Source organism: Zingiber officinale, chromosome 6B, assembly GCF_018446385.1.
Source record: "Zingiber officinale cultivar Zhangliang chromosome 6B, Zo_v1.1, whole genome shotgun sequence".
Lineage (NCBI taxonomy): Eukaryota > Viridiplantae > Streptophyta > Magnoliopsida > Zingiberales > Zingiberaceae > Zingiber > Zingiber officinale.
Window position 1 is genome coordinate 104,384,601 of NC_055996.1, and position 23,852 is coordinate 104,408,452.

Here is a 23,852-nt window from a genome sequence, read left to right on the forward strand (position 1 = left end):
CCAAATATTGCTTTTAAGAGTGATATCCATACTCGTACCCATTCTCATTCCACAATACAATGATTCCCATTCCGATTCCTATTCCTAGGAATGAACCAAACGCCCCCTAAAAAAAATTTTTTTTTTTTTTTTAAGAAAATATCATTTAAACTTTCTAACATGACTTGGAATAATAGATAATTTACTTTTTTTCCTTTCTTTAATGGAAATAGTTGTTTTTAATATTAAAAAAAAAGATAGATCAAAAGACATTTTTATCTAGTTTTAAAAAACTAAATATCATTTATACCCAATTTTGATTGCCATCCATAATGGGCTTTTAATTTGGGCAATTTGGGCTTTAAGTCTACCCAACAAACATTTAAAATGCGAGTTTGTGCTTCCTTTGATTCTGCGAGAGGATTCAACAAGGATCATTCGATTGATCTCCGGAGGAAACAGCGGCAAACCAGAGAAACTACAAACTAGCAGTGGCAGTAGGCGGCGGAGGATTCGCCGGAGATAATCCGATCGCTCTCCAGAGGAAACAGCGGCAAGCTAGAGAAGCCACACACTAGCAGTGTCAGTGACAGAGCGAAGACAGGTTGGAGGAGAGAGGGGGGAGGGTGAAGCACTGGTTGTAACAGTAGCGCAACAGAAGGATGGAAGCAAAGGAGCCTCTTGATTTTGAGAAGGAAGACCAGCTTCTGAATGCTACCCCTCGTAAAAGGTCGTCGCAAACTAAACCCTAACGCCACTTTGTTTCTTTTTCGCTATTATCAATCGACAACGAACTCCTTCAGGTGTATTTCGATCAAAATTGGTCGCTTTTTTACGTTTTGTGATCTGTTGATGGTTTCTTCGTAGTATCTTCTGCGATATATATATATTTTTTTTTGGCTTTCGATGAATCTTCTATTAGAAGTTTTCTATATTTTAAAAATAGCCATGAGCTACGTTGCTAATGGGCATGAGAGGGGTAGCAAAATGATACGCTGGAGCATTTGGTATGGATTATAAATCTGACCATGTTTCGCCTCTAGATATCTATCTATCATCTATGTTGCTAACGGAATAAAATGAGTTATTTGCTTGGTTATACTAATTATTTATTGGCCCAAAATGTCATCTTAAAGCATATGGTATGTGTTTCCCCCTTCTAATTTATGTTTCATGAAATCCTGCTGCTAATACTTTTGGCAAATTTTTTCCTTCTTGATATCCTTTTTTTTCAACTTTCAAACTTGCATGGCCAAGATGATCTGAGTTGTGATGATCTATGAGTGTGGAAAAAACTTTCATGTCATTATTGTAACAGAGATTGCATTGAGTTGGAATGTTTTCTTGAACAGGAGAAAGGTTATTGGTTTGGATGATCTTCTTACCGATTATTATGAAGCGATAAATAAAGTTGTAGATTGCAAGCCCAAGAATAAGTCTTTCTGTAAAGGATATAATTCAGATGAAGATGAAAAAACTCAAAGAAAGAAAGAGAGAATGCTATCTAAGTTTGTGGAGAACTGCGAGAAACAGGTAAGCACAACTTATGTTTGTTGACTTTGTTTTCCATTATAATGTTCAGTTTGATGTAAGCTTTTGTATAGGTCAATGAGATGAATACGGAAGATGAAATTCCATTATGGAATCAAAGACTTTTTGGACAACAGGTTACTGAATTACTGTTACATTTAATTGCCGCAACATGAGGTTCCTGCAATAATGTCTTGATGCATTACCATTTTAACAAGTCTATTTGTTCATGCAGAAGTCTCCACCATTATTTGAATCCATGAGTTTGTCAAATTGTCAACTTCTGCAGTTCCCATCAGTAGGCGATCTTGATTCAGTTTTTCAATGTAATGCAGGGCAAGGTATCAAAATTTCTTTCATATTCCTGATATATTCCTATAGTTGATTCTTTTTTTCTCTCATCTCTACATATTACTTCCGTTTTCAGGTGCTTAGTCATATGACATCTTTCATAGTCTAATTTTGTATATATTGGTCTGTATATGTTTTTTGTTTGACTTTCGGCCAGTGTTATGGTTTCATTAGCATATAACAAATACTGTCATGTGGCCTTGTGCGTTGAGAGTAACTACTATATGTCCTTGCATAATAATTAAATTATTATAAATTTTGGGTTAACCATAACAAATACTGATTTTCACTGTGTCATTTTTGTGTGTGTGTGTGTGTTTATACCTTGGTTCAAGGATAACATGATAACAAAAATATGTTTTTTTTTCCTAATCAAGTTTTGTGGAGCATTTTTTCTATAAGTATTTGAGAAAAGGTGGCAGATGTTTTAGGAATCATGGTCATGCTGGTTATCAAAATAGTCAAAGAATCCTTTGATGAAAATTTAACAATGTGAACTACATGCCTGCTTAACAGATGAATAATACCTTGTGTTTTTTAAAGCCAAGTGTCTCTCTCATGAGCTTTGCTTCACTCAGCAATGGTCCCTGGTTGAATTTTCTGCAGAATCTTTCAGAGTTCTTGGTTTGGTGTCCTTTCAACTTTGCTCTACTGGAAACTTGTGTTGTCAAAGAGCGAACTTACTGTTCTTTTTCTACTTAGTTTTTGCATGGAACTGTTAGTTGATTCATTTAATTCCTCTGAATGTGCAATACCTATTACCCTGAAATGCAAAATTAAAAAAAAAATCACTTTTACAAATATATTTAATCATTTGATTCACAATCCGATGGTAATAGTACTGTTTTTCTTTTCCCATTGTGGTTCAACCTTATTTAACAGAAAAAGGAGTCAACAATGGGCCACACCAAGACTCTGTCTATTTGATGTAGATAGGCAAGTCCAATTTGCACCTTGACCATCTTTGGGCCCAATACATCATCTTTTATGATTCTTGGTTTGTAAATTCACCAAAAAAAAAAGATTCATGATATGAGCCGCAATTTGACAATTTCATCTCTCTAAAACTTTATTCATTTTGATTTCTTGGTTTTTTTCTTTCTAATCAATTTTGTCTAGATGATTGGTCTTCGGGCAAGTTATTTATCATATCTGATCGATGTTATGCCCCTTTCTACATCATTTTTTGATGTTGATCGCATGGTTTAAAATCTCGTGCTGTACCGGGCGGCATGGGCAAAACTTATCATTTCGCTTGTCAACCGGCACGACATCAACATCAGAACAACCCCTCACAAGGCACCGTGGCCTCGCAAAGGCTTCACAGACACCTCACATGAGACCATAGCGATAGGGTGAAGCCATTGAGTTTTTTTTTCATTTTATTTTTTTTTAATTTATTATGCCGTTCAGTTTTTTTTCAATATTAAAAAAAATCTTTATTTTTATAATGATTTTTTTTAATGTTAACTTTTTTTATCTTTTTAATAGTTAATTCTAGCTTAAGGAAGTAGTGAGTGAAGCAAAGAATGAAACTTTTGAACGATTATATCAAAATTGGATACAAAAGAAGGGGAAAGAGACATTTATAAAATAGCTAAAGTGAGAGAAAGGAAAACAAGAGATCTTATCCAATTAAATTGTATTAAAGATGAATGTAATAGGATATTAGTAACGATGGAGAAATAAAAAAGTGGCGGAAGAGATGTTTTCATCAACTTTTAATGAAGGTTTAGGTGATCAACTTAACTTAGGTCATTTAAGTAGGTCAAATGAGCATAGAAATTTCAATTTTTATCGTAGAATTCAAACTTCAGAAGTAGAACAAACTTTAAATGGGGTGCACAATTGAAAAGTCGTTGGATCAAATAATATTCCGATAGAAGTATGGAAGTGCCTAGGGAAACAAGGTATTGAATGGTTTATAAAATTATTTAACATGATATTGAAAACGAAATAAATGTCTGATCAATAGAGGATAAGTACTCTAGTTCCCTTATATAAGAACAAGGGAGACGTACAAAATTGTGCAAGCTATAGGGGTATTAAACTAATGAGTCATACATGAAACTTTGGGAAAAAGTAATAGAAAAAAGATTAAAAAAGGAGACCACAATGACCAAAAATCAATTTGGGTTCATGCTTGGAAGGTTGACAATAAAAGTTATACATCTTCTTAATTGAAAATTTTCGGGAGCAAAAACAAGATTTACACATGGTATTCATTGACTTAGAAAAAGCTTATTATAGAGTCCCAAGAGAAATTATATGGAAAATTCTAGAAAAGAGATGTGTTAGCGTAACATATATTGAACTAATTAAGGATTTGTACGAGGATGTAACAACCAAAGTAAAGACTTTAGGCGGAGTAACTGAAATATTTCCAATAAAGATAGGGCTACATCAAGGATCAGCTCTAAGTCCCTATCTTTTTACACTAATTGTGGACGAAGTTATTGTGCACATTCAAGACACAGTACCATGATGCATGTTATTTGTAGATGATATTATTTTGGTAGGTGAAACACATGAAGGAGTAAATGTTAAACTAGAATCTTAGCGGAAAACACTAGAAGGGAAAGGTTTTAATCTTAGTAGATTAAAGATAAAATATATGAAATTTAAGTTTAGCAATATTAGAAGTAATGAGACAATTGTTAAGATAGGAGATGACAAGTTGTCCAGAACCGAGAGTTTTAAATATTTAGGATAATTTTTCCAAAACGATGGAGGGATTGAGAGAAATGTCTTACATAGAATACAAGCAGAATGGTTGAAATAGAGGGGAGCGTCGAGTATTTTATGTGACCGTAAAGTACCTCTAAAACTTAAAGGAAAGTTCTATAAAACCGCAGTTAGACATGTTATGTTATATGGAACTGAATGTTAGGCTATAACTCGAGCACATGAGTAGAAGATAAGAGTTGCAGAGATGAGGATGTTAAGGTGGATGTGTGGACATACTAGGAAGGACAAAATAAGAAATGAGAGTATTAGAGAGAAAGTCGGAGTTGCATCTATTAAGGGAAAACTCCGAGAGACGGTTTAAGATGGTACGAACATGTACTTAGACAACCACTAAATGCTCCAGTTAGACAATGTGAAACTATGACAAACACACATATCAAACGAGGAAGAGGAAGACCAAAAAAGATTTGGTTAGCAACAATAAAGCAAGATAAAATTTATTTAAATATAGATGATGATATAGTAGAAGATAGAACTCGATGGCGTAAAAGGATTCATATAGTCGACCCCACCTAGTGGGATAAGGTTTGGTTGATATTGTTGTTAATAGTTAATTCTTTCCTCTCTTAATTCTCTCTCCTTCCGCTCCATATTTTAATTTCTTTTTTATTCCTTTCATTCTTAAACACATAAAAAAATTCCTTTTTATTTTTTATTTCTTTCCTCCTTAAATACATAGGAAATTTTTTATTAAAATAAATTTCATTTCATTTTAATCATTATGTCTAAGGTTGTAAATGAACCAAGCGTTCGTGAACAAGCTTGGTGTTCGGCTTGGTAAGAGCTTGTTTATGTTTATTCAATATACACAAAATTAATTAAACAAACAAGTTTGAACAGCTCATTAAACTAAACAAACAAGCTTGAACATGTGTTCAGCTCGTTAACGTTCGTGAACAATATTCGTGAACAATGTTCACGAACCATATTCATTAATAAAACTCTTTTCAATATACTAAATAAATAATAAAATTAAATAAACAAATAAATTTAAATTATCAAGCTAAATAACCAATCAATCAACTAAAAGTTTCAAACAATCAAACAAGCTTGAATTGAGAGTTCGATAACGGATAACATCTAAACGAACCAAACTCAAACCAAGCTCAAGCCAAGCTCAACTCGAATCAAACTCGAACCAAACTTGAATTGAGAGCTCGATAACATCTAAACGAACCAAGCTCAAGCCAAGCTCAACTCGAATCAAACTCGAACCAAGATTGAATTGAGAGCTCGATAACATCTAAACGAACCAAGCTCAAGCCAAGCTTCAAACAAGCTCAAGCTTATAAAAAAAAATAAGCCAAGCTTGAACCATCATTTCAAAAGCTTTGTTCATTTTAAGTTCGGTTCGGCTCAGCTCGGCTACCTTATCAAACAAGCTTGATTACCCCAAAGCTCGGCTCGACTCGGTTCGTTTACAATCGTAATTATGTCTAGACTTTAGTTTATCCTAAATTGACTTTTATTCAATATAATTTTTAAAATATTAGTTTAGTCTAATAGTAAGTATTTATAATAATCAAATATTATAATAATTTTTTAATTAATATATATGTTATATTTAAAAAGACTACTGAAATCGTATCGGCACAACATGATAAGATACCCAAACCATATTGTTTCGGTCATAAACCGAAACTCGTATCGAAATTTTAAACCATGATTTATGATTTATCATCCTACTTCTGTGAACCAAAAAGGTGGGAAATTAAATATATAATTTCTTCTTTCTTTTAATGAAGTTATACAAACTATTTTTTCTTTAATTTTCTCCATCTGATTATGGATATAATCTTCATGCCTGAGTATTTTAGTTACTTGCTATACCATATTGCTAAGCTTCATTGGCACAGGGAAGACGGCAAAGACATTAGATTACAGGGACTCATTTTAAATGTCCATTGATTATCTTGTAAATTATCTGCTACTAAATATCGTGTTTAATGACATCACTTAGATACATTATTTTGTTAAAAAAAAAAGGACAGTCCGGTGCGTGAAGCTCCCGTCATGCGGGGTCCGGAGAAGGATCCATTGTACGCAGCCTTATCCTATTTTTTGCAACAGGTTGTTTCCAGGATACATTTATTTTGTTCATGAGTATTATTTTCTAATTTATATGTGTCAGTATATGAGCTGAATGTCATTCCATCTCTGAAATTTTAGTAGAGGCTATTGTTGGTTTGTCTCGACCATGAACTGCTAACTGTTGATTTTGTCATCTTTTGAAGTGTCTGCTTTCCTTATTTACAGAAGAATGCTTCCTCGAAGGATTGTTGGTGAATAGATGGCTAGCTAAATTGACTTTCATATCTGGCCATGTGGAAGACTCTGTGGCAAATTGGGTGTTCCACAAATGTAAGTCTTGCGTCTTTCAGTCATGTTGCTAGCAGACTATTAAATACTCTAAATATATTAATCATTATTTTCTATATTTAGTGCTATATTCTCCAAACGAGGACATAGAAGATGCTGCTTGTGAGTTCTGGTGTGATATTCTTCTATCTAAAGATGAGGTATAGCTTCTGTTTTTTCTTTTCTTAAGAGCCTAATTATCTCTGTATACCATGTCTAGTTCCTTAAGCTTTGCAGGCTGATAAACCACTTGTATCACTGGGATGGTTTCCTAACTATCACAAACTAATGGAAGCTCTGGAAAGCTATGGATATATGGCCGATATGTTTGATAGTCATTTGACATCTTCGAAAGAAGCCCAACCAGGTTAATACTTGTACCTAAACTTATCTTCACTGATGAAACAAAATAATATGAAAGGTTTTTATGACTGCATTTTGGGAATGCTTGTGGATAAAACTGAAGCAAGCCACCAACATCCCACGAGTAAGTGTACTGACACTGGCAGTTATCATGTGTTTGCCCACGTATACATGGTCATTTTTTCACATTGATCTAACTTTTTGTCTTCTTTCTTATGGATGCTTGGTTGCCTGCAATTAATAATGTCTGCAATTAGCAATTGCAGGAATATTCAAATGCTGCAATTCAGATTTGCAACTATGTTATTTAGTTGTCTTGAACGCAATTTCTAGTCTAATCATCGTTCTTGGACTGATACAAGAATCCATTTCATGAACGAATATAATTTTTAATTTTTCACTTTATGGCTTTAATTGGGAATGTTATAAAGTTACTATGGTTGTTATTATGTGACTGTAATAGTTTTCCTAACAGTTTACCATGTGACATTGCTGATCAAATATTTTCCAATGTTATATCAATTACACTTGCTTATTTTATCAAAAGCCATGACTTGTAATCTCCAGGCAATGGTTTGTTTTAACTTCTCTTATTTTCTGTAGCAGATTGTCTTGAAGGACCACCTCGAAATATTAGTTCCTGGATTAAATTTTTGTGTTTGTGTTGTCAGATAAGGTAAATGTGATCAACCTGGTATTTTATTTCACTTTGTTCCTGAAACAACTAATATTAGCAAAGTATGCGTGTGTAGAGAGCACATCCAAATGCTTTCACACTTCCATTTATAAACATGAGAGTTGTCTTACACAAATGCATTCATATAATTCTATTATTATATTTTCATTGACAGATCAATCAAAATGAAAAGTGCTTTATATATGGTAATTGTATTTCATTTTCTTCTGTTACAGGAGTTATCACCAATCTATCTTCTCTAAGTCAGAAGCAGAGGAACTCCTTAGTATAATTATTCACCTTGTGTTGGATCGCCAACTTCAGGGCTTGTTACTGACTTTAAATGAGTGCATGCAATCCATGATTGGATATTTTCGAGAGGATGAGTGGGATGCTAGTTGTGAAAAAGTAGCTCGGTCTGTTGTTTCCAGGCAAGTGTTGCATGCATTCAGTTAAACTAACTTTTTTTAGCATTACAATTGGCCTGATTGAATTTGGCAGATGTGTTAGTATATTTTCCAAATGATATCAGTGTGATTTATTGCAACTGCAGAATCCCAAATGATATAAACTCTTTAAGGATCTTAGAATGCATATCTGTTACTAACAACCGTAGCAAGCATCTCAGAAGTCAAATCGCCCTTCAATTCCTTATACTACACTTTGGCGAAAAGGTAAGTTCGCAAATGACAAGTAGCTCTCACTATTTGTGTTTCATATTGAACCAATTACTTTCCATGTAGGTGAATAGCCATAGAGAAGTTCTGGAGTTCCTTTTGTCTGTCAATATGAAGGAAAAAGGCTGTGATTTCCTCAAGATATACATCTATTTGGTTTTAGTAGAGAATTCGCTCTTGTGTCATCCTCCGCGTGAAGATCTTGTACTTACCGACCTGTGGTGCAAATATTTGCAAAACTGCTCGACCCAAATCACAAGCACAGATTGGAGATCATATGCATCAAAGGTATATATGAAAGACAGGCTTCTATTTACAATGCCTGTTTTGATATGTATCACTTGGGTTCAAAGAATTGATCAATGAAAAGCTTTTGTTTGTGTGTAGGTTCGAAGTAAAGCCTCATACATATTGCAAAGCACCACACAAAGAAATTGCTGATCATGTATGCAGAATTTGTTGGACATGAAGGCGAAAGCTATGATCTTTATACAGATGTGTTTTGTTTGTTTTTTTGCTTTTTGGTTTTGGCCATTTTTGTTGCCTTATTTCATATCAAAATCATGTCACTTCTTATTTTGCAAGACAAACAAATAGCATGGTTGTGATCAGTTAGAGTAGTTGGTTGAAAATTTTGATGTTTAATGGATAACCTTGGGGTTTTATCCATGAAAGCAAATGGCAATTGAGGATGATTTTGGACGATATATGAACTAATAGTTGGAACAGGAGTTTTGGTACAACAGTAGTATTCTTGCAATTTCAATCTTTCTCCATAATCCCACTTTAATGAGAGCTCAATGCATCAGATTGTTACTTTTGTTATGAGCTTGATCAGATGATCCATCAATTTTCTTAAGCAAGTTGTAAGTAATTTTACACAACTAGTTAGCAAGAGACTTTAGAATGAATCTCATTGCTAAATTTTGGGAGCGAGGGAAATTTTTCAAAATATCAAAGAAAAAGTATTCAAATTAAAATATGGCATGAAAATTTTGGTAAAAAACACATCGTTTTTTAAAGAGAATGGACGACGAGATATTATTATACGAACAACTCAGACATAGGGATGTAAATGAACTAAACCGCTCGTGAATTATTCAAAGCTCGATTCGATAAAAACTCATTTTAACTCGTTTAATAAAACTCATTAAGATAAACAAACCAAGCTCAAGCTTCGCAATACACTCTACTTATGAAAAATATAGACAAATATATTAAATTTATTTATTAAAATAAAATTATAAATTTTAATAAAAATATTATAAATTTTTTTAAATATAATTTAATTTTTTAAAAATATTTAATTTATAATTTATATTTATTAAACTCATTTAAGCTCAATAAAAATTAGGATAAGCTCATGAGCCATGAATATATTCATTAAATAAAACTCGAGCTCGACTTGATTATAAACGAGTCAAGCTCAAACATTCAAGAGTCGACTCGATTACACCCAAAGAAAAATAAAAAAAATAAGATCATAAATAACATATGATAAAATTTATCAGTCATAAACTCTTGAGTCAGGAACTAGTTTCAATACCTCTCATACACTACAAAGAAAATAAATATGGAACGCACAAATGTTGCTTTAATACGGGCGTAAAATTTATCTAAGATGGATCGACGATAGGAAAAAGAGCTGCTCCAACACAGCACACAAGATAAAATGGAGACCTTAAGAGAAGATTCAAATCGAACTAATCATCCCCGAAAGTGGTCTTCTTCCCTGCAAAATGTTGAATTTATCAAAAATGGACACAACTGCATGAGATGATCCAAAGTGATTATACTTGTAATCGAACCTGTACTAGCTGTCCCAGCACTTTGCGGCCTGAATGGTGCACCGCCACGGCCACGGCCTCGGCCCCTGCCGCCAAAGTCACGTCCCCTGCCACGGTCACCCCTTCCACCACGTCTGCCACCATCTCTTCCACCAAATCTCCCACCACTTCTACCTCCACCATCCCTGCCACCGCTCCAGCCACCATCACGATTATCAGTTCTTGGCTTCGCCTCATCCACAGTTAATGAGTATCCTCCAAGATCAGAACCATTGAGCTCATACGCCTTGTTGAAGCTTTCTTGATCCTTAAAGTCTATGTATGCAATCCTGACACAAAACATGCAAGTATCAAGAAAATAAAAGAGTTTCATAACTCAAATATATGTTCAAGCTTCATATTGCTATGCAAATCGAAACAAGATGGATTAAAAGGAACAGACCCTTTGGGAGCTCCAGTTTCATAATCCTTGGGAACAGAGATTCGAGTAATATCTCCACATGAACCAAAATGCTCCTCGAGAGAGCTCCTAACCTGTACAAATGCTGAGCGTGAGTGTTTAACAGCGGTTGAGGGGAGAATACAAGATGCATTGAAATACAATAATATACCTGATCCTCTTCAAGTGATCTATCGAAGCCTTTCACGAATATGGTTTGACTCTGACCTTTGCTTCCCTTTTGGTAGTTATCCTTGCTGCAAAAGAATAGATGTGCATCCTTTGAAATATTATAAACAAAAAAAGTTCTAGATAAACCAATTTGAAATTGTTTTTTTTTATGAGCAAATATGATGACACCGAAAAAAAAAACATTCAAATTAGAATGTCTTTCCCCTTGCAGCCTTAACCAGCTTTAGTTGAGAACTTACCCACTCTGAGGGGTATAGGAACCTCTTTCACGGGCCACATCAAGTCTAACACCACGACCAAATAATTCATTGCCATTCAATTCAAGTGCCTACAGAAGGAAAGAAAAGACAAATGAACCCTATAAAACAATTGAATCACTGTTATGTGGCTGCACAATTTGAAGGAACACTTGCAATGGTTAAATTCTAATAGAGACAAAAGGTCCAAAAAGAAGCTGATGACTGAATTGGATTAAGCAATTAAAAGATGATAAACCTTCTTAGCATCTTCCTCAGTAGCAAATTCAACATGGCCAAATCCCTTGAAGCTTCCATCTTCTGCTGTAGCCAGACGCACATCAACAACTTCCCCTGCTGTCTTGAAGAATTCAGCCCTGAAAGAAAGAAAATCAAAATATTACATCACAAAGCTTTATATATAATATAATATACAAGCATCATAGTAAATTTCATATTAAGTTATACGTACACATCATCCTGTCCAACATCATAGGACAAGTTTCCAATGAATAGTGTTCGAGATCCAGGTGCTTGATTCTGAGTTGTAACAATTATAAGATAATAAAGAAAAGAAAAATCAGTTTGCCCGGACTATATGAACAGAAAACGAACTAAAATTGTCCACAAGCATGCATAAAACAAAAAAGAGGATGATACCGTTTTCTTTTCAGACTTCGTGGCAGTTTGTTTTTCAGCACTAACCACACTAGCATCCTTCATCTCAACATCATTATCCTGCATTAGCAACAACACCATCTCATAAAAACAACTAAGCAGATCCCCAAAACACCAAAACATGCAGATCACAGTTAGTGATAACTGTTGTGTCAAGCATAACCTTGCTATTAATCACAGCAATATGGATGACCAAAATTTAAGCGTTTATATTGATGATACCAGTCAATCAGAGATTTTCAAACCCTAAAGTTGGAATCCAGGGTGTTTTAGGATCATGGCAGAACTTGAAATTCATCCTAGGGTATCAAATCAAGATGAGTGCTCATAAAATTAGTAGAGTTGAATGTAAACAGGGTTAAAACACTTGCCTTCTTGATTCTCCTTTAGTTAAATTTTCAGGACCCACAACTTTGGACATATCAGAAATTCCTTGATTTCAAATAAAGGAAAGCAATATGAACTTACCAAGGTAACTTATCACTGTGCAAAGATCAAATAGATCACAAACAATTCAAACTAGATGGCCTGAATTGAACCGGAATTGAAGGAGAAAAATCCAACTCTAGGACGGATTGTGAATTTGCTCCAAAATAGTATATTTATATGGTGCAAAATAAATTTCAAATAAAACAACAATCAAACCTTATCCCATTAGGTGAGGTCAGCTATGCAAAAAAAAACAAATGATGCGATAAAAAAAAAGATGAGTCATCTAGGCAGTGCTTCCTGTGAGGGAAGGGAACTAACATATAAGAAAAAGGCACAGGAAAAAAATGTTATAAGAGAGGTTACCTAGTTTGATTTTCCTTGAGGCAAAGAAAACTTTGCTTTATGAAATGATTTCTCAAAAACACAAACTAAGTTCATAAGTACTAGATCATGCCTGCAATCCCAATTCTAATGCACTACTAACATATCTAAGCACCAATCACCATTGGGATGCGCAAAGTAGTTCCACACTATTGATCATCTGGCCATCTTTCGCACATGTGCTCTAAGATTGCCATATGTGAACCATTTAATAGGTAGTTGTAAACTTGTAATATCCTATAAGTGAAGACAGTCACATATTTGCCATTTAAGCAAAGGGTGCATATATGCTTATGCATGTATCTACTACTTAAAAATACCTTCTTCGGAGTCTTAAGTGGCTCCTCATCTTCACTTTCCTCATCAGAAGATTCCTCAGATGAGTCAGAGCTATTGCTCTTTTTAGATGCTTGAATCACCTAGCAACAAAAGAAGAAAGTATTAACCATATGATACACAACTTGATAAGATGTCAAAACTTAGATAACTGAAAATATATAATTAAAGAAATAGGAAACCTAGAATTATTTTCTTAGCTTGTTAACAACACATGACTGAAAAGATAGGAGTTACCTTCTTAATTTGTTGCTGTTTTGAAGGTTCATCATCTGAACTTTCTTCAGCGCTATCATCCTCATCTTCCTCACTACTGCTGCTCTCTTTTTTGACAGTCTTAGCGACAGGCTTAGTTTTTGAAGATGAGACAGAGTCCTAAAGGAGAAAAAGAATCAAGATCCACAAGAATGTAAATGATATACACAACCTTCAATCATAAAAAAACCAAAAAAAAAACAAAGGAACACAATGTGCATACTCAACTCAGCAAAGTTGTACACAGAATCTAGCAGTTAAACAAAAGATAACACTTACCATAACTTTTGACAGCATACATGATTTTCTTAGCTTGTTGACAACATACTTGGCTGAAAAGACAGGAAGTCTAGATTTACCTTCTTAGCTTGTTGTTGTTTTGAAGGTTCATCATCTGAACTTTCTTCAGAGCTATCATCCTCATCTTCCTCACTACTGCTGCTCTCTTTTTTGACAATCTTAGCAACAGGTTTGGTTTTTGCAGATGGGACAGAATCCTAAATGAGAAAGGGTATCAAGATCCACAAGAATGTAAATGAAATACACAAACTTCAATCATCAAACAAAACCAAAACAAAAACGGAAAGGAACACAATGTGCATACTCAACTCAGCAAAGTTGTACACAGAATCTAGCAGTTAAACAAAAGATACCACTTACCATAACTTTTGACAGCATACATAATTTTCTTAGCTTGTTGACAACGTACTTGGCTGAAAAGATAGGAAATCTAGAGTTACCTTCTTAGCTTGTTGCTGTTTTGAAGGTTCATCATCTGAACTTTCTTCAGAGCTATCATCCTCATCTTCCTCACTACTGCTGCTCTCTTTTTTGACAATCTTAGTAACAGGTTTAGTTTTTGAAGATGGGACAGAATCCTAAAGGAGAAAAGGTATCAAGATCCACAAGAATGTAAATGGAATACGCAAACTTCAATCATCATACAAAACCAAAACAAAAAAGCAAAGGAACACAATGTGCATACTCAACTCAGCAAAGTTGTACACAGAATCTAGCAGTTAAACAAAAGATAACACTTACCATAACTTTTGAGAGCATACATGATTTTCTTAGCTTGTTGACAACATACTTGGCTAAAAAGACAGGAAGTCTAGATTTACCTTCTTAGCTTGTTGCTGTTTTGAAGGTTCATCATCTGAACTTTCTTCAGAGCTATCATCCTCATCTTCCTCACTACTGCTGCTCTCTTTTTTGACAATCTTAGCAACAGGTTTGGTTTTTGCAGATGGGACAGAATCCTAAATGAGAAAGGGTATCAAGATCCACAAGAATGTAAATGAAATACACAAACTTCAAACATCAAACAAAACCAAAAAAAATAGAGGCACGACATTCACATTCAACTCAGCAAGGTTGCACACAGGATCTAGCAGCCAAACAAAAGATGACAATTACCATAATTTTCGACTTCTTCAGTTGTGGCGCAACATCACTCTCATCAGAGTCATCCTTCAAAATTAAAAATTGCATTAGACGGCTGACAAATACTATCCGAGACTATAATATATATAGGTTTCTAAAATCAAAGGCCAATAAAATGTTTTTACCACTAGATGAGAAGAAGCAACAAAATATCAAATTACGACTAAATGATCTTTTGTTAAATATTTGCATTACACAATACTGCAAAGAAATATCACAAATAGGTAATTTTTCCTTGTCAGATGCTTTAAAATTGCAAAACCATGAACGACAAGTTACTTGCAAGTTATGGATCTACTATGCTTCTTATACATACTCTACTATGCTCTCATACAGATACCCTGTAGAGGATCTTTTATTGTCTGTATCAACCTTTAAATTTAACTGTTAAAAGATACATCTATAGGTATCAATAATAAACTAGCGTACAAAGAGCTGGATACCTGGATTACCATTAAAAAAACTAGTGTACCAAGAAAATTGAACTAAGTCTACTTATTCAGGTCTAACACACACACACACACACAATAATTGAATTTATGATGGAAGGGCATCAATAAATTTTTGTAAATAAAACATACTTGACTATCAAACTGAATTATAGCTTTAAAAAAGACAATCTGCTTCAAATAACAATGTCATGACAAAATCAACCAAAGACAGATGGAAATAAAACTTTAATATAGGAAAATAAACCAACTTCAATATCACTATATTAGCTTTTCAACCAATATATTGAAATCTTTTTTATTCTAACTAATAAAAAGGACAACAATCACACTAGATTATAGCTGTCAAAATTAACTCAAGAGCCATCTGTAAAAATTTGAATTGCACTTTGATGACAATTGACGAGAATTCTTGAACCTACCATGACTAAGCTAAATTAAAGTGTAGGATTACTAGCATAAATGCATCAATGGTTGAATTCAAACAACTTAAGAACTATGTCACAGTAGAAACTCACTTCATCCTCATCAGAATCACTTTCAGAGCTGCTGCTTTCTTTTCCTTTTTTGGTTACAGCAGCAAACGAACCATTCTTAGTGGCAACTGCAGCTTTTTTATCTGAAGCGGGAACTGTCTTCACAGGTTCCTACACAAATTTTTTTTAAAAAATTACATTCTCATTGCCAGCATGACAGTGAGAGAAACAATTGTGAGGAAGAGATTAAGCTATGAAACGGCCAGTGTTATGTTTGTCAAACTTTACATCATCCGAAGAAGATTCTTCACTACTACTTGACTTTTTTTTCAGAGATTTTGCCAATTTACTCTGCTTCTTTGGAGGAACTTTAACCTGCAACATCAAGTTTCTTATTTTCAGAAGGTAGGTACTTGATTGTTTCTGCCAGTGAGTTGGAATGAATTTTAATAAAGACTACAAGGGGAAAAAAATAGAATGAGTAGTTAAAGCATTCATATTGGTTAACTCATTGGGCATTACAGTAATGTTAATCAATATTAGTTAAAGCAGCAATAAGAAATAAAGAAAATAATCACCAGCAAGCTATCATTGTATTAAGTTAAACCAGCTAGATTTTTTATGAGAGAAAAAAAAAACAATAAGCAAGGTTACGCACTTCTTCAGAGTCAGATGAGGAATCATCTTCTGAACTGCTTGTTTCTGGTTTCTTTTTCAATGGGGCATTCTTAAGAGCCTTCTTAAGGTTCCTGATGTCCCCCTTTGGAACAGCATTCTCAATTTCTTTCTTCTGCTTCTTTGCACTTCCTTCTTTCTCTAAGGTCACTTCAGCATCCCTCTTGCCTGGATAATGAAACAATCAATCGAGATTTCTGAATAATATAATGTAATAAAATGCGGGAGCAATTTATACCCATACAATTGAAATAAAGGTCGAACCTTTTTTACCAGGCTTTGCAGATACCGCTGGAACGGCTGGTGCAACCTGGAGTACATCAGTGCTCAATTAGTATGTTGACACATTTTCTTCAATAACTGAGTTCAAACTTTCACATTACCTCAACATTGGTTTTCTTGCTTGACTTGCCCATCTCAGATGCTTAGAAAAAGAGAAACTGTAAGCCAAAACAGCAGGAAGCAGCCATCAGACATGTCAATTTACGATCTTGTTGTACTAGAACTCGCTAGAAGTGGCAAATGGGTATCTTTAAAATTAAAAAAAGGGATAAAATATCAACCACTTCAAAAGAAGGGAATGCATATATCAGAAAAGCATAGCTATGCATACTAAATTTCTACGGAATCGATCTGATCGCTAGCAGACCCATGGCCGTCATTATCAAAGATAGAAATTTGCAGGTAGAACAACTAAAACCGCCGGCACAATCTAGTGTATCATAACAACGTTCTTCGCATAAAATAAACCTCCAGCCAAAACTGGACAGGAAAAGATTTTTTTTTTAAAAAAAAAAGAGTTAATATTTAAAACTACACAAACACAGCATCGGCCAAAGCGAAGTGAATCAGAGAAGTTTGAACAACACAAGCCCTAAATTCTAGTCAGATCGCTCACCTCGTAAGGGAAGAAGACGAGTAAGAGGAACCCGGTGGCGCAAGCGAGCCCTCGATTGCTAGGGTTTTGAAGCGTCAACAAGGGTTTTATAGAGGCGGAGTGCGAATTGCTTCCACATAGACATTTTCTAGACACGTAATAATAATATATAAAATAATTAGGAGCTAATGAAAAAAATTTAGATTTAGGTTTTAATAATAATAATAATAAGAGTCTATAAAACTAAATAGAAGAACAAAATAACGGACTCGAACTCAAATGAGTAAAGTGTTGTAAAATACCACTCATATTTAACTTTTTATATCGAGATCGGTATTAAAAGGATCATTAAGATAATTAATTTATTTTTTTAATAAAATTAATATGATATTATCATTTTGGGTTGTGAGATCTTTTTCTATATCCATAAGATCGATATTAAAAGGGTCGTTGAGATAATGAATTTATTTTTTAATAAAATTAATATGGTATTATCATATTGAGTTATGAGATTGAAATTTAGTATATTCAAGTATGTTTTATGCATTGGTTATTATATTAATGGTTAATAGTCATCTGTGATTTATCTCCCCCGTATTCACCTATTTACCTAGGAACAAATTAATAGAGATGTTAAAATTAATTAATTCTACCCTGAGTTGATCGGTATAAGATATAATTGTTAGTTTAAAGTGAAAAAAATGGTCATCCACGGTAGAGATGGAGCATAGAAAAAGAGAATTGTAAGCATGGAGCATAGAAAAAGAGAAACTGTAAGCCAAAACAGCAAGAAGTAGTCATCAAACATGTCAATTTACGATCTTGTTGTACTAGGACTTTTCAATTTTCAATTACAATGGAAGAAGAGCGCGGAGGTGTGTCATCTCGACCTCGGAAAGGAAAGAAAATAATGAATTCGCGGGAGGAGGACCCCAACATTCAATCCATCGATGATGAGATCGAGCATCTTTCGAATCCAATACTCGAAACACAAAAAAGTACTAATGTAATTACTTCTAAGGTTCGGAAACTTCCTCCTTTAAAGTCTTCTATTTTCATTAAACATTTTAAGAATGTCACTCTTCCGTCGAGAGAAATACGTGCAAAATGTAAACACTACAATAATTCCTACAAATTCCAAACTGGCGAAGCACCTGACAGAATTTGAACTCGACTGTTCTCAAACACAATTATCAAGATTTTTCTTCAACTAGCGGTAGTACCGATTTCGATTTATTTTTATATTCGAATAATAAATTAAGATAATCGTTAGCTAAATTTGTTTTCGTATAACATTTTTTTTAGTTTTAGATCTAAATGCATATTTGAATATTTTTGTAAAGAATTTCTTAATCCACATGCTAAATGTGTTTCTATAACTACACTTACTCATACAATTAAAAAATTAATAAAACAAGTAAAAAAGAATTTAATTGATGAATTTAGTAAATTAGATAATAAAGTTTCTTTATGTTTCGATATTTAGAGTGATCATTGGCAAACACATTCGTATATGGGTGTGACTTGTCATTGAATCGATAACTCTTGGAAGCTCCAAAAAATATTGTTAGCTTATAGAGTTTTTGATTAATTACATAATGATCATAACATTGCACAATTATTATGTTTAATTTTAGAAAAATATGACTTAACTCATAAAATATTTTCAATATCATTAGATAATGCTAGTTCCAATACCACTTGTATAGATGATCTAAAATTTGTTTGTCAACCTATTATTAGAGGTTTATTTTTTCATATTCGTTATGTATGTCATGTTTTAAATTTATGTGTTCAAGATGGTTTAAAAATTTTAGAAAGTTATATTAAACCAATTAGAATTGCAATTTTTTATTTATAGTCTCATCCATCTATAATGAAACAATGACGTAGATTTTGTAAAACTAATAAAATGAGACATACAAAATTTCCACGTGATGTATCACCACGTTGGAATTTAACATACCAATTATTACAAGATTCATTTCAATATGAAAAATCATTATGTTCATTTTTTGTACACAAAATACTAATACTAATATATATTTATTTTCATAACAATAGAATTTTTGTGAAATTTTTAAAGTATTTAATGATGCAACCGAATAACTTTTCGGTGTTTATTATATTATTCCACTGCTCAATTAGTTTTAGATTTTTTTAATATAGTATTAGCTTTAAATGAACATATTAATAATGAATCTTTATCTCTTTGCATCTTATCTATGAAAACTAAATGGGGAAAATATTTTTATTTTATTCCTAAAATTTATTTAATTACATTTGCTTAGATCCTAGATTTAAATTAGAATTTTATAAGAAATGTTAACTTATATTACGATGCTTTAATTCTAATTACAGATTTTTCTTCTCCTGATCTAGTTAATATTATATATAATATTAGAATTTATTTATATGATATTTATAATCAATATTATGTAAAATATGGAATACAAATTAATATTTCTAAATTACAACAAACTACCAGTAGTAATTTAAAACTTAGAAAAGTATAACTTTTATTAAAAGAACAGATAGAATGTCCACGAGGATCCTCAAGTTCCACGCAGAAACTTAAGAATTATTTTATGACTTATTTTGATTTTAATGAAGCAGATACTGAAAATTTTGATAACTCAAAGCGGTGGTCACAGAAGGCTCAAAGCTTTCCCGTCCTCTCCGTGATCACCAAAGAAATTTTAGCTTGTCCAGTGTCAACTGTTGCTGTGGAGCAGACGTTCAGTGGTGGCGACAACATATTAGATGAACGACGATCAACTTTGTCTCCCGACTCATTGGAAGCCTAAGCATTACTAAACGATTGGACCAGAGCGGAGAAAAGAATGCAAGGAATGCAACTTTCAGATGATGAAATTGAAGATTTTGATACTGAAAGAACGAATACGACAGAAATGGGAAATGGAAGTGAGTGATAATGTAAACGAATTATATAGGCTTTGATTCCCCTAAGGGGATACGTAGACAACTTAAATAAGTGCAAACCCTTTTTCTAATAAATTTTAATTTGTAATTTGTAATTTGTAATTTTTAATGTTTAATTTTTAATTTTTAATTTATAATTTTTTAACATAATAATCTTGAATCGTGACGAACCGTGAACCAATGGTTCCTAATCGTGAACCGTAACCTTCTTGGGTGGTTAAGGTTAAGGGTCGACCTGCTTGGAACCGTTGAATCGACGATTCCAAACCGTCGGTTCTGAACTGTAGTCAGGTCTACTCTCATTCTCCTTGGTATTTCTCCAAACTATTTCAGTGAAGAAACTTAAATTACTTGTCCATTAAGAAAGTTAAATTACTTGTCAATAAAAAACAGACATTACCAATTTACCATCAATGGAAAATGAAGTATAAGGAAACTGTTACGCAGTGATAGAAGTTAAGTTTGCGCATAGAGACATCCAACAGTAGCAATTTATCAATTTATATTTGATCTGAAGTTTGAGAAGAACCACCATTCACTAGATAAACGGGCAATCCATGTCATACGAATCTCCTTATTCACTTGTTCCAAAATTTCTTCAACTCATCATCAGTGCGGCTACAAAAAAAGACATCCATTAATAGCTTATTAGACTCATAAAACATGAAAAATAATTTATCAATTTTTTGCCCCCTTAGGGCAGTGCGATGGTTGAGACATGAGATGTTGTCAAATGAGGTTTTGGGGTCAAAACTCGATATGTCTGAGTATGCCTTCCCCCATGCTTTGACCACCTACACTAATGACTAATAGTCACTCGTAATTTACCTCCTCCGTGTTGACTTAAGGACGGATTGACAGGGATATTGGGGCGGACGAATGCCTTTTACTACTTGATAAGCAATGTTTCACCCCAGGGCATAGTCGAGTTGATTATAACATGACATGTTTGTAGAATTGAACAAGAGTCGAATCTTAATAAAATTGAGGAATTACCCTCCCATATGATGACGTATTTTGATTTTCTGATTTATTATCTCCCAATAGTGTGGAGCGGTCGGTTGGTGATGAATTTCACCTCTTGCAAATTGATGAGCAATTTTTCTTCTTCGATCGTAATGGAGCTTTTCTTCAATCTGACCTGAGCTGATTCAGCCAGTGCAACCGGAAACTCTTCCCCAATCGAGACAGGGCCGAGTTCTTGTTGATGAGGGGTCATTTCCCCTCGTCGTGCACCTTATCGGGCTCCCTTAAAATATCATCCTATGCAAAGCTCAGAGTCCTTCTTCATCTTCTTGTCGCTGAATTCATCGAAAGAAATAGTAATCAGAATGCACAATCCAGTGGAGTGCAATTAAGATTTTACCTTTGATCTCGAGTACGTGTGAAACTTACATAGCTATTGAATTGCATGCGGAACGAAGTGGAATAAATGTTTATGGCAGAGCCGACCCTAGCACAGGGCCCCACCTCCGTCGTCGCCAAAGTCGCTGCCAACAATCCCAAGTGCCAGGATGTTTTCACCTTGGCAACATCGTTCACCTCCTCGTAGCCATCTCGCCTTCAAGACCGTCGAAGAGCACAGAAAGTACTTTGTGCCTTCCAAGACCCTATCTGTCCACTCCATCGTGCTCATCAACAAGTTCGCTGCTACCTCCCCTTCCACCCTCGTTGATGGCCCGGAGATGGCCCCCCTCTGGCATCCCCAAAGAGGCCAATCGAAGACCAATCAATTCCACACAATCGTCTACCGTCGCCTTAGCCAAGATCGACAAAGATGCCCATAACCAAAGCAGCAGCAACACATCGTTCCCCTGGAAACCACAACAACATTCTTTGTCAACATTCGACAATCAGCCAGGGAAATGGAGGATCCAAGTCCCAAGGCTTACCTGAAGACCATGGCAACCAAGGCCCTGTGCAACTAACCAAGGGCAACATCGACATCTGCAAGAGCATCATTGAATCCCGAGCCCTCCTCTGCTTCGTCATCTGCTTCGTCGTGCTCCTCAAGAAAGGCACAAGAGACGTTCAATATAATTCCGCTATGGTGCTAATGGAAATAGTCTGCACGACCAAGCACAATGACGATCTCCGACGGTCCGCGTTCAAGTTGAATTCGCCAACATCAGCCATCATCGAGCAGTTCCTCCAAATTGTGGTCAAGGGGGAGTTCGTTGACCTACTCATTGCTAGTGTCACAACTCTGGGCTACTTGTCACGGACATTCTGAGCAACGGAGAAGAGGATCATAGGTCCGTTGGTTCGCCTGCTGGACGACAAGGCAGTGGTGGTGTTGAGAGAAGTGGTGGTGGCACTAACCAAGTTCGCGTGCACTGAGAACTATCAGTCTATCAGCATGTCAGCCATTCCCAGGCCATAATTGATTCCAACGAAGTAGTTGAGGCACCTTGTCCGGCTAGTCTACCACGACGAGCAGATGCATCTTGAAGCTCTGATTCTTTTTTGTTACATCGCTAAACATGTGTTCGACAGCTTGGAGCTGGCGAAGGTTGACGTTTTCAACACGCTCTCTTGGGCATACAAACAATCACACTTGGTTCAAGATGAGAGAGTGGATGAGCTACTGCAGGACGTCAAGTCTAGATTGGAGCTCTATCAAGTAAGAAAATTGTGAGGATGATTTTTGTTCTTGTTTCTGATCACCGTGTGACTTTGCTATCACATGTGATTTGAGATGCTGAAGCATCTATTGTAATGTAAGATAAGACGGTTGACAATAGATTCAATATAATTCAAACTTATTCATACACGGAGAGCTATCCTTTGATTAAAATGAGTGTATATCATATTCCTTTCACTTTTTCTCTATTTAAACCTATGCATTGCTTTTATTATTTTTTTTTATAAATATAAAGGATTCTTATTTTTTGCACCGGTCCTTTAAATCTAGGGCCGGCCTTAGTCTATGGTTGGAGAGCTCCTTCCAATGGACTCAACTCACCCCTCGCTGCGCTACTTCTCTGCTGTTGGACTCCGCTTGCTTTAATGCAAATTTATACACCCAATCGGTTCAGTAACCAGGCAAAAGGAAGAATAATGAGATGCCATAAAAAAAGGTCAATTGATGTATTTTTTTGCATTATGCATGCAATTGCAGGTCCAATGATTATAGTCAAAAGACTCAAAACAATGCATAAATGACGCCTGTTTCATAAACGAATTGATTCTTTTTGGACAAGAAATTAAATGATTCCATTTTCGAATTAAAGGGAGTCAAAATTATTTGTTTTCAATTTAAAAATAATTTATTTTTAAGGAATTAATTTATAATAATAAATTTCTAATTCATTTGCTTCAGATGTCACGAGTATTTTCTTCATTTACTTGTATATTCTTGAATTGAACAATAAATAGGCAGATAATAATAGGGCTGGACATTCCTAAACTAAGCTTAGTTACATGTTTTTAATTAAAAAATTAATATAATATAAATTTAATATGTTAGATAAATTAATTTACAAGAATAAGAGGACAACCTCCTAGAGAAATGAAATGTTTATAGCTGAATAACTTAGCCGGAAATAGCTGAACCGCGCTCATCACGACG

General features: G+C 34.5%; 2 protein-coding genes across 4 annotated transcripts; one reads left to right on the forward strand and one right to left on the reverse strand.

Annotated features, from left to right (window-relative positions):
- Positions 1-389: 389 nt before the first annotated feature.
- LOC121988634 lies at positions 390-9,387 on the forward strand. Of its 2 annotated transcripts, none has more exons than XM_042542163.1 (12): positions 390-709; positions 1,332-1,512; positions 1,584-1,646; positions 1,745-1,850; positions 6,865-6,969; positions 7,051-7,127; positions 7,204-7,333; positions 7,933-8,005; positions 8,242-8,436; positions 8,559-8,679; positions 8,749-8,970; positions 9,070-9,387. In XM_042542163.1, the coding sequence occupies exons 1-12, from the start codon at positions 642-644 to the stop codon at positions 9,121-9,123; spliced, it is 1,395 nt and encodes a 464-aa protein (XP_042398097.1). In that variant the 5' UTR covers positions 390-641; the 3' UTR covers positions 9,124-9,387. The 2 variants fall into 2 exon arrangements, with proteins under 2 accessions (XP_042398097.1, XP_042398099.1); XM_042542165.1 differs by having other exon boundaries at positions 7,936-8,005.
- Positions 9,388-10,149: 762 nt separating this feature from the next.
- On the reverse strand, positions 10,150-17,481 carry LOC121988635 (nucleolin 2-like). Of its 2 annotated transcripts, XM_042542166.1 has the most exons (20): positions 17,360-17,481; positions 16,845-16,901; positions 16,726-16,771; positions 16,445-16,629; positions 16,075-16,161; positions 15,829-15,957; positions 14,835-14,888; positions 14,540-14,677; positions 14,159-14,296; positions 13,778-13,915; positions 13,401-13,538; positions 13,148-13,246; positions 11,997-12,074; positions 11,809-11,876; positions 11,596-11,713; positions 11,340-11,428; positions 11,081-11,165; positions 10,912-11,003; positions 10,491-10,798; positions 10,150-10,414 (listed from the first exon to the last, which is right to left on the reverse strand). In XM_042542166.1, the coding sequence occupies exons 2-20, from the start codon at positions 16,875-16,877 to the stop codon at positions 10,386-10,388; spliced, it is 2,052 nt and encodes a 683-aa protein (XP_042398100.1). In that variant the 5' UTR covers positions 16,878-16,901; positions 17,360-17,481; the 3' UTR covers positions 10,150-10,385. The 2 variants fall into 2 exon arrangements, with proteins under 2 accessions (XP_042398100.1, XP_042398101.1); XM_042542167.1 differs by lacking the exons at positions 13,778-13,915; positions 14,159-14,296.
- Between the last annotated feature and the right edge of the window lie 6,371 nt (positions 17,482-23,852).

Bases quoted from the DNA above. Each gene is read 5' to 3' on its own strand.
- LOC121988634 (XM_042542163.1), top strand. From the start codon at position 642: ATGGAAGCAAAGGAGCCTCTTGATTTTGAGAAGGAAGACCAGCTTCTG. The intron at 1,851-6,864 runs GTATCAAAATTT...CCTTATTTACAG, and splicing joins TCAATGTAATGCAGGGCAAG to AAGAATGCTTCCTCGAAGGA. The intron at 8,437-8,558 runs GCAAGTGTTGCA...TTGCAACTGCAG, and splicing joins GCTCGGTCTGTTGTTTCCAG to AATCCCAAATGATATAAACT.
- LOC121988635 (XM_042542166.1), bottom strand. From the start codon at position 16,877: ATGGGCAAGTCAAGCAAGAAAACCAATGTTGAG. The intron at 13,916-14,158 runs GTAACTCTAGAT...TTTCTCATTTAG, and splicing joins AACAGCAACAAGCTAAGAAG to GATTCTGTCCCATCTGCAAA. The intron at 11,429-11,595 runs GTTTATCATCTT...TTCCTTCTGTAG, and splicing joins CTGAGGAAGATGCTAAGAAG to GCACTTGAATTGAATGGCAA.